An 11,520-nucleotide genomic window follows, 5' to 3' on the forward strand; every position below is an offset into this window, starting at 1 on the left:
ATTACATGCGGTTTCCTCAGACTTGAAACATGTGATACTATGATAAAGAAAGTCTATTCGATATCTCATTTATATCAGTGTTACTTTGACTTTAATGCAGTAACAAATCATCCTATGTGCATCAATTCATATGCTCCTACTTTAAAATTTCATATAAGCAACATGAATTTATGTTTTATGAACACTGAAGACTGAATGATTCAACTATATTGAATCATTTACCTGAAGAAAAGCCTGTGTTCTAACCTTTTTATGGCAACTACTGGAAAATACAATTTTTGCAGATGCAGTCTCCCAAAGGAGTAGAATAAAATAGTAATGCAAAACTGAGCAAGATTTTTTTTTAACAAAGGCTGAGAAAGGAGAGGTAGAATAAAACTGGTGAATGAGATGAAATAAGTTTAGCTCTAATCTCAGAGGCACCTCTGTAGGGAAACATTCTGGCATCACTTTCTTGGTATAACTATTCTGCTGCAGTTATACTGTTATAAATAACTATGTTTCCAAAGCAACCTATCACTATTAATTCAATTGAAACCAAGGATGTAAGGACTACAAGAATCAATTCACAATATCCAGTTGTCTCTGGACACTGAATTACTGATTTTTTTTTCCTGTAGGAAAACCATGGAAATAAAACATGGACATAAATCCAGTAATCATGGGGCAAAATTACCATGATTCTATGATCAGCTTATGCTTAAAGCAGTATATTTTGAAAAGAGAAAGGAAGTCTGGAGCAATTCATTATCTTTGTTGACTTACTGAAAACGTTCAGGAAGCACCAGCTGTTAGGTCTGTCCTCACAGGGAGTCCCCCAAGCATCAGCAGGGGTTTGGTGCCCTCTTACGTTGGGTACAGGCAATTTGAGCGACTGCAAACACTTCTGGCTGATGGATCACCTGAGAAGGCTTCTCGGGATACAGATTAAGAAAGTAAGTGCTAACTGAGATAACTGACTACTGAATGCTTCAAAAAGGTTAATAACCTCTGTAAGGCAGAGAACTTACCACAAAGACAGTGAACTCCCAGCAATGAACACAAACATACTTTCGTACCCTCCCCTTCAGCTTTTATTGAGGTGCTCAGCCTCACTGACCTGGTCTTGCACGGCACAAACCTGACACAGGTTTTTCTGTTTTGGCCAAATATTGTTAATAAATTTCTGACGGAGAACATACACACACAAAAGAAGGCTGTTGAGCATCACAAAACAATCCTGAATAATGGGGCACTGTCACAGGTTCCCCAGTGAGGTTGTGGGTGTCCCATCTCTGGAAATGCTCAAGCTGTGGTTGGATGATCTGAGCACCCTGACGTAGTGCAAAGTTCCCTGCCTATGGCAGAGGAGTTGGAACCAGATGACCTTGAAGGTCTTTTCCAGCTCAAATCATTCTATGATTCTGTGCAGAGAGAGGACTATGTGATTTGGTCTTTACTTCCTGGAAATACATCCAATTAACAACCTGGGTACATACCCAAAAAAAAAAAATGGCCTGCAAAACTGGAGACATTAAAATAGAGGTTATTTTTATTTCCATTAGTTGAATACTCCAGTGATTACTGTTCACACCTAAAAGCTGGCACTGATTACCTAAAATTAGATTTCTGGACAATTTTTTGAAATCACCTCTAGGTTTCTCTCTTATCTAGTTAACACTGCAGTATGTTACTTTATTTCTTGTGCAAGTATATTCTAATCCATAGAGAATCCTTCTTGGTCTTCTAAAAATTAGACAGACTGCTCAGTAAATCTTTTCTGAAAATAAAACCTGATTTGGTATAAGAAGTGTTTTGTTAGTTACTTTTTAATTTCCCAATCTATTAGCATCATTAGGGTATACAGTTTAATTTTTTTTTTAAACTTGGCACTTATGTAACTCATCATTCCATTTTACTAATTAGTTAGAAGGAAACATATGAGAGATATTTGTGTCTCTGTGTTGATATATAAATTAGAAAGCAAAAGAGATTGGCCACAGAAATAGTGATGTATAAAGATAACATGGAATTTTAGATTACATTTAAATGTTGATATCAGAAATTATTAAATACCTTATTTAAGTGCTGAGGGCCCTGTATTTAGAAGAGTAATCCATTACAATGGAATTCATCTATATTAGAACAGAAATAAAACACCCAAGATTTTAATAATGCGAAACTCTCAATTTATTTTATCAAGTTCTCCTGCTATGCATTTCTTCAGAAATTGGTTTCAAGGTGATACATAAGAAAACATTCAGAGAATTAGCAAGTTAGTGCACAAAATCATTTTCTCAGTCTGGTCATAGACACAGAGATAAAACAGAGTCTAAGCATCTCATAATTATTAGTAATAAGCATCCCTTGTCCCCTGTCATCACAGATACCCAAATGCCTACTGGCAAGGCACATTTTGGCACCTTGGCCTATTCCAGTAAAGCCACACAAAACTGGATGGATGCTCCCCATTTCTTGGAGCCAAAAGCTCATGGAAAAGAGCTGAGAGCAGATCCATGCAGCAAGCAGAAACTTGTACAATTAAGTTATTTGTCAACATCGAAAAGTGCACTACATTGCTTTACTAAACACAAAAACATGTTCCCAGAGAGCTTGGAGTTCTATTTTCAAATGGATGTGACAAAGGAAAAATAAATAAGGAGAGGATGTAGTGAAGAAAGATGGGTATGCCTGGACCCCCTACACACCAAGATATGCTCAAATCATGATTTTATAGTAAAATTTTATAAAATAAACCCATCTTGTGCAGACAAGAAATAGCTAAATTGCACACAGAGCAGAGATCCCTGAGCTAGTCAAAAACTAGTTAGAAAAGCCACACAACACACTGTGTGGACATATTCACATAGGTCTAGAGGAAGTACTACTACTTTTTCAGCAAATAAATATTGCTCACTAGCTCCCATTCAAGACCACATGATTGATGGATGGTGTTTGCTACTATATAACCTTGAAGTTCTGCTTTTAAGGCTTGAGTGAGGGCAGCTCCAGGTGGGATCTTGTCTTATTGTTGTGGATGTAGCCAACAACAAAACTTTCACATTTAGTGCATTAATCTCAAATAGCGCTGAAATCAGGCAGTCAGGCTCCACAGCTGAGTTACTTCTAGAGAAAGTATGAACCTGACTTTTCTGAACAGCTTTTCCATCTGCTGACTCACAAGTTTGTGATCATAAGTTGAACCTACCAAATTAAGTAGCATTTGCTTTTGACAACATTCACTGAAGTCGTATTTCCCATCAGTACAATTCCATTTCCCATATTCCCTTTCTAAGAAAGTAGAAAAAAATGACCTCTCTTAGCTGGTAATTAGCATTAAAATAATCCATGCAGTAGAATAAACTGTGGAAACCACAGAAATCCTCTCATACTTTTCCAAGTGCTAGAAAATACGGAATGTGGATCCAGTTTTACCATGGCAGTCAGTTATCCATGGTCTCATTTCTGCCATGCCATCTTCCCCATCCCATTTTTCCCATACCTGGTTCCCTCTATGCTATAAAGTGAACTTAAAATCTTGTAACAACTTGTAAAGAAAGGAGAACCACTTTGTTCTGGGAATGGAGAGGCAGGATTTTTTAGGACAGAGCTTAGAGACATCTGCTACAATATAGTGTAAGAAACTTAACTCTAACACATTAATGAAGTTGATGAAGTCTGAGTTCTGGAAATAAATTAAAACAGATGCTTTGCTGTTAACTGACAGAGCTTCAATTAAATCAGAAGAAAATCATATGTCTCCCAGTCCCTACTGCTGATTAAGGCTTTCCTAGCAAATTGCAATTTGTTTTTCTTGAGGAACTCACACAACTTGAACCTCAATATGTTCCACTATGAAATCTTATGGAACTGAAAATTCATGCTGATATAAATCAAATAAGGTTAAGAACTAATTTAGTTAAGAATCAGTACTTGGCTGCTGTGCAGATACTTTTAATTTAGTTTGAAGTGTCTAATATCAATTTAGATCAAGCTTATTACAGACTTTATGGCTTTAGCTAGAGCTGAAAACAGAATTCAATACTTATGTCATTAACCACCTAAGGCAGATGCCAGTACTGACACCAATATCCAGCAGCATCTAATTTAACATTGTGACACGTCCTTATATTCTCTGTTGGACAGTATCAGCACAACCATTCAGAAAATAAAGTGAAGAAACATTGAAATGAAGTGCTCTTCTCTCAGGAAATAATTTATAAAACTTCTTTCAGACATTTCTGACCATTTAACAACACACACAGGCTAAGCAGAGCCCCAAGTTGACTCTATACATTTATGATGAACAGTTGTGTTTGTAAAGTTTTATATAATAAAATTAAAATGCTTATCATTTTACAATTGGAACAAAACTAAAAGCCACCATATCCACCATATCATTACTTAAACAAGTTACAGCTCAACACCAAGTAATTCTCCAGAACTCCAGAACAGCTAGGACAGTCTTAGTTCTACGTTCTGGGAGCACCTGTGCAGTTCTGTGCTTGTCTAAGGAAACACAGTCCATAAAGAACTCAAGGAAATGTGGTCATAGGTCTTAAATTTCACACAGCTTGTGTCATAGCACTTGTGGGAAATCATCAGCTTAAGGGTACATATTTTTGTACTTGCTGGGCTCCAATCTCTGCAACATAGACTGCTCCACTCCTCATGTCTACATCCACAAGGTGTGGTTTGGTTTCATCAGCCAGCTGGACACTGTGGACTATGGCACAGTCCCCAATGGAGCCGACTGGAGGTGCTGCCAAGATTGCCAACCGGTTGATATTCAGCTGAGCTACAATCAGGTATTTGTAATCGGCAGTAAACCTGGGAAAGATAAACATATTTTTGAACTCCATATGACACCTCATTTTATCACAATCAAAACCTCTTTAACAACCACAGTTCTGAAGGCTATGACCGACAAAATGCAATGCAACATTGGGAATTAAGTTGCAAGCCTTGCTCTTCATATGGCTGTTCACTGAGACCCATTATGCTACAGAAAACTTGTTCAAGAAAATCTTTCTTCCTGTAAAAGCTGGAACAGAGTAAGGTTAATAACATAACAACTTTAAAGTGAAGCTCCCCATCCTGCAATCAAATCTGCAGGGCTTGCTATAAAGCCAGGATTTCCCTGTTAAGATGCAACTGCGCAGATCTTCACATATGTTAGAACACCCAGCACCTTATTTCACTGGTTAACTCCTTCTCAGCAGGCATTAAATATTAACATTTTAATTCACCAGTAAGAGTATGCCTTATTTACGCAATTGCGTGCTTCTAGAACTGTTCAACAATACCTGACAGAATAGGGTCCATCTTCTGAAAAACAGCCATTCCAAGACCCAAGCCATTCTCCCGTGACTTTATCAAAAACTTGGATTCTCTTGTTGCCTCTGTCTGCAACCCATACCTGTTAAAAAGAAAAATCATGGCTGTCAACAAATGGAACAAATTAAATCAATTTATTTCTTACAGAAACAAAGTTCCCTGTAGTAAAAACGGAAGACTGTACCCTGGAAGAATGTATACCTTCCCATTCAAAACTAAATCAATAGATCTGACTGCCAGACATAAACCAAAACTGACCTGTAGTTAACATACACAAATTATTTTATACTACCTTAACAGAGAAATCAGTGCTTTCTCTTCTTTTTTTGTGGCTATATGATATATTCGGTAGCATTTTTATCCCCACAATGAGGACATACTTCCACCTATTAAATTCTGAAGATCTATCTAGAGGTCTGTCACCTGCATTTTTTTTCCAATGGCAGTCTCATTTAATGATCATGATCTGTAAACACTCCTGACATGCCTAATACTACTACAAATATTTAGCCATTTAAACACTTAGAGCATGTTTAGCTGGTTTTGTCTAACCAGTTTTGTCTCTGTCCTGTCCTGTGTTAACTGGGCTCACAAACATTGCAAGCTAACAATACCACTAGACAGTTCCAATGAAGGCATTTTTTGTAAAACAATCAAGATTTAGCTGTTGACAAGTCATCAGCCTAGTAAGTAAACTTCTTGACTTTTCTGGGGTATCACCTAAAAGAGAGCAATAAACATAACCTCAGATCTTTCATCACTGTTTTTAAATGAAGCACTATTAAAGCATTCTCTTAGATTTCTTATGAGTTAACAATTAATTCTCTAAACTGATGATCAACACTACATTGGCAGTTAAATCATAGCTCATCCCAGTCACTCTTTTTGAATTAATAAACTCATGGTTATCCTGCAGCATAAAGTGACCATGCTCCTCCTGTTTTTTCTCTGCCAGTTTTGGCAGAGAATTGATTTTTATATACACTTCTTATTCTGATTCAGACAGCATCAGCAGAATTAGCTTCAACCAGTGGTGCTCTAGTGAAGCAGTCTTATTTTCCCTGAAACAGATTAAGAAGCGACTGCATAATTCCTCTCTAGCAGTGGAAGACCAAAAGCCAGACTGCAATTAATGCCTGGCAGAAGCAGACTCTTGGAGTGCCTTGAGCATGTAAAAGAGAGTAATGTCCACAACCTAGCTAGAGCCTCACTATCACCTAAAGCTTATTTGGAATTTCAAAATATGAAGATAAAACCCCTTGAAGTATAGTGACCAAGGGAAACGGACCACCACTTTGTCATCTAGCAGGATTGTCTTTAATAAACACACTTGAGTAGTCATATGTTTTTTTCTATGAACAAGTTTTAGGACCAACTACACAGCCAGACAGCATGAGAGAGAAAGTAACTACGAAAACCCAAAAAGAGCAGAGCCGATGTTCCTAGCTCTTATCGTTCATTCCCCACATTCACAGCTGAGTTTTCTGGGTTTTACATCAAAGCACAGATAGTTATGGCTGGACTTGATCCTTTGGTATGCACTTTCCCATGGGAGAAGAGCTGCTTACCAAGGTCAGGATGGTCTGAGCAGGCTGCTGCTTCTACAGGAAGAAAGAGAAGTGCTTTTATTTATTACAGAACACACTTCTCCTGTAGTCTCACAATGGCAACCTGTTACAAACTGCAAGAGGAATACTCTGTTGTTGCATGGGCATTGACAGTGTAAGTTGTCAGGATCCTGGTGCTAGCATTGGAGTCAGCTGCTTCCATAGAACCTACACTATGAAACTTCAGCCCAGAACTACCACACCAAAAACTGTAATCACATAAAGTGACACAGATCACAACAGTTTAAACAAAAAAGATAAATGTTTTGTTTTGTTCAAATACATATAAAGAAGTCTGTTGAAAGATTAAATAAAAAAATTTCCTCAATTCTTTACCCGTCCAAAAGCATCCACTGTTACACTGTGAGGAATCTTGAACTGACCAATGCCACTCCCATTTGTTCCAGTCAGCCATATCTCTTTGTAGTCTGAACAGTGAGCACCATGAAAGATAAAAGTTAAAAAAATCACAGTGAGAAAACAACAAATAAACCAGTTTTTAAGTCACTCTCTTGCAAAGTTACTTTGCAAAAGGTAAAAGGTGAGATTTCTAAACTGTATAAACACAGTACTCCCAATACATAAATCTGAGAGAAAACATGAATACTACAGTGACTACTGGATTGTTATTAGTGGTTTCACGATTATGGTTACAAAAATGTAGCCAGTAATACACAAGAGCCATAATCCAAGGTTCTGTTAAACACTGAATTAAAAAAAAAAATACAAAAAGGAAAAAAAGTAAGTTGGCTGATTATGCTATTCATTTATTTCCTAAATTGATTTTTAACACTCGTTACCTGGAAGTTTTCACATTTAACAATTTACCATTTTGCAAACTAGGTAAGTATCAGCTTTTTGATAGGAAAATGGAGTAGCTCCTCCACTTATTCCAGCTGCGGACATGTGCAGATTCTTTAGTCACTGTCCTAACTGAGGAGTATGAGTGAGCTAATTAGAATCACAGAACAATTTAAGTATAAAAGTCCTCCAGACACTGCCTGGTCCAACCTGCACCTCAAAGCAGGACTAGCCTTGATAAAAAAGCCAACTCTCAAGTTAGATCAAGTTGCCCATAACTCATCAGCTTTTGAGCATCTACAGGAATGGAGAGAGCAAACCATCTTTGGACCACCCTGTCATTCACTGTCTGACCATCCTTACTTTGTCTTGAATCTTTTGCTCTGTGTTCCTCATTCTTCACTGTATATCTCAAAAAAATATGTGCCTCTGTCTTCTCTATAGCCTCCTTTTACTGACTTAAGGCAGCAATAAGAATCCCCCTTAGGTTTCTTTCTTGGAGACTGAATGTCTTGGGGTAACCAGGACACTGAACAAAGTCACTCCCTCAGCCTTTTCTCATTAATGACTAGGAGATTTCTCCTGAAGCAGCAAGCAGTAAAACAGGTTCTGATTCAATAAGATCTTCAAGCTAAAGTTAAATGACAGTTCTGCCTAGTACTTGCCTAAAAATATTCCCAAGCCATGTTATTTAAAATCCAGTTTTCAGCGGTCAACTACTGCAAGAGTTCCTTTTTCCATACCATCTGATAGTTTGAGCAATCTGTTGTTCATTCCTCCATCTCCATCAACAACATAGATTTCTCCAGTTTCCTCCACAAAGATATCTGCTGGTTGATCAAATTGCAGGGGAATCAAACTTGAACCAGCATTACCAGGTGTGCCCAAGACCTGCATAAGTTTGCCCAAAGGGCCATACTGTTTCACTGTGTGTCCGTATTTCCCTGCATCAAGGAAAAAAGAAAGTGCAAAAACATCTTAACAAAACAAAATGTAAGTATTAAAACTGACTGCAAAGATTGAAGATCTGATACTCAAAAGTAAGTAATATTAATATATTTAACAGACAAAATTCTATAATGAGGTTATGACAATGGATTAGTAAATCCACAGGCTGTGACACTATTCATCCGCTGTATTAGGATCACCAAACCTAGGTCTAGCAAGGCTAAACTTATGTCTATCAGGATTTTCTCCCTGATACTTCTGGGTGGTAGGGAGGAGTGCTGACAGTACTCAGTGCTTGAGTGCTGAAGCTCAGCAGCTGTAAGCAGACACACAGCACAACTCATGAAACTTCACACTATTTTGTGCAGCACCTGAGAAGTTCGTTCATGGCAAGTAAAGCACAAATCAATCTCAGAATTGCTGACAGACTTAAATAAGTGAGTTGTTTAAAGCAATATTACATTTTCTTCCCCACTGAATATTTCTCATACCACCACGATGCATACCTGTTCCAACATCTGTGATCCATACTGAACTTCCTGTTGCAGTGTTCCAAACAAAGATACCATGAGGCATTTCAACTGTATCATTCCAGGAGTGAAGAAAATAGCCTTCTTCTGAGAATACAAGTACCTTTGGCACATTGTCTCCTCGCTGAAAAGGTAAAAAAAGTTCTAAAGAAAACATATTAATTAAGTAATCTTACAGTTTAAAATTCCTCTTTGTTAAGTTTTTGCAATGTTTCATGAATTGAAAGAATCTCCTGATGTGACTGTCTGCTAGAACCCTTTTTCCAGCTAGAAAAGGAAAAAGAGATATGGATGTAAATTTAGCATGAAAAAACCTTCCAGTCAGTCTGGACTTTCACCTTTACGTCACACAGAGTCCAGCTTTCAGAGCAGCCAAGTGCCTGCAGCTATCCTGGTCTTCAGCTTGAACTGTGATTTTGTGTTCCTGCTGAAAAGCGTGCCCAATGTAATGGGCATGAGAAACGGCAACAGTGCTTATTAGCTGCATGGCACTCAAGTACTCATATTGTGCTTTACAAAAAATTCCCACGACATCCCATGGAGAGAATGTCTTATCCATGGCCTAGAGATACTCACACATGGACCTGGGTAGAGGAAATAATTTAACCCAAATTACTTTTAACTGGTTGAAAGAGCTGTGTGGTTTTGATGTCACGGGACAAGCCCTCAAAGAATGGAAGATTCAGTTGCCCCAGAATCACATTTTATTTTACAGCTGAGGGAACAAGCTGCTGTAACTCAGTTAAGTTGGATCATGCATTCATACCACAGAAATGTAATGCTTTAAAAAAAAAACACACAAAAAAATGTTGTGCCAGAACTGCTTTCAAAAATAGATATAGCAGAGACATTTCTGTTTATATTTTCTCTGAGTTTGATACAATAATTATTCATATATATAAAAATATATAAATATATGTAAACAAACATACACATATATATACAAATCTTAGCCAGACACTTTAAAGGAAAAAACCACAAAAACAACAAAGAGAGAACTACAGTATTCCCACTCACTTGTCCTACATAGACCAAACCATGGAGAGAGTCAACAGCAACACAAAATGTTTGGCCAGTGAAGTGTTCTGGAGTTTTAGGCCAGCCTATGTCCAGCTTGTACATCTGTTGCTCTCCCTTCCAAGGAGAGAAGTACTCTGCTTTCAAAACCTGAGAATACAAAAGAAATATATAGTAGTGAAATTCCATGAGGGTGGGATCAAAGGAAACAGCAGCTGAAAGTAAATGTGTGCTGAAGCATCACAGATTCATTTACTCAATTTAAATTAACAAGGCAGAAAAACAGAAGCAGGCTTGCAGCTAGGGGTTTGGACTACAAGTGGGAAAGCTTCAACAATCTGCTTATCGAATCCTTTGGATCAGGGAACTCTGGAATTAGAAGGCAAAACACACACCCTGAAATTGCTTACACCAGAGTTGCTGTTAATATCTGTAAATCACTCTCCAAAGTGAGGAAAATAGTACAGAAGGTTCCAAATGCACCAGATTCAGCAGCCACTTCAAGATGTGAAAATAAGAAAAAAAACAGGTCAAGAATGAAAACTGCACCTTGAAAATGAAGAAGTGTAAAACGCCAGGAACAGTCAGACTCGGGTCAATGTATACATTTTAATCAATAATGGAAAAAATTAATCTTCCACCTCCTTGTTCTATTTTTCCAGCAGAAAAGGGGAAGCTAAGCACTGAGAGTAGTCACCACAGAGCCAAGTAAGGGGAGACCCTGAAGGCCCAGGGCCACTGACACTTCTGTTCCTGCCCTGCCGGGACCAGGGGGCACACGGATGACACAGAGCTGCGGACAGACAGGCCGGGCTATCACGACGGAAAACGGCGAGCAAAGGAGCAAGGAGAACACCTGCCAGTATCAAGCAGGAAGTCAGATACCCAAAAGCTCCCTTCTCCTCGCTGGGGCGCAGCACGCCGCCTGCAACCCCCTGGAAGGGGCCGCCCCGCGCCGGCACTACCTCGGCGGGGCTGCGAAGCCGCCCAGTGCCGCGGTCTCCGCCCGGAACCCAAAAGCCACAAGCGGCGCGGGAGGCACCGAGAGCGGACGCGTCCCGGGCGCCGCACGCACCTCCCGCCCCGCCGGTACCCGCGCCCGAGGGCGCGCCCCTCGCGGCGGCCCCGCCGGGCCCTCCCCGCTGCCCACCCGAACCGGGGCCCTGGCACGAAGCCCCGGGCGGCCGCCGCGCACCTGGGAGCCGCCGAGCAGGGCTAGCAGCGCTAGCAGCGTCCCGGCCATGGCAGCCGCAGCCCCGGCCCCGCTGCCGCTCCCGCCTCCCGGGGGCCGGGCCGGTTGC

At 39.6% G+C, this 11,520-nt stretch overlaps 1 protein-coding gene across 1 annotated transcript; it reads right to left on the reverse strand.

The window, feature by feature from the left end:
- Window positions 1-2,154: 2,154 nt before the first annotated feature.
- Window positions 2,155-11,516, reverse strand: NHLRC3 (NHL repeat containing 3). Its single transcript, XM_041407397.1, has 7 exons — window positions 11,415-11,516; window positions 10,220-10,369; window positions 9,179-9,326; window positions 8,468-8,668; window positions 7,260-7,351; window positions 5,286-5,398; window positions 2,155-4,809 (listed from the first exon to the last, which is right to left on the reverse strand). The coding sequence occupies exons 1-7, from the start codon at window positions 11,460-11,462 to the stop codon at window positions 4,581-4,583; spliced, it is 981 nt and encodes a 326-aa protein (XP_041263331.1). The 5' UTR covers window positions 11,463-11,516; the 3' UTR covers window positions 2,155-4,580.
- Between the last annotated feature and the right edge of the window lie 4 nt (window positions 11,517-11,520).

This window comes from Onychostruthus taczanowskii, unplaced genomic scaffold (assembly GCF_017590055.1).
Source record: "Onychostruthus taczanowskii isolate IOZ18803 unplaced genomic scaffold, ASM1759005v1 scaffold26, whole genome shotgun sequence".
NCBI lineage: Eukaryota > Metazoa > Chordata > Aves > Passeriformes > Passeridae > Onychostruthus > Onychostruthus taczanowskii.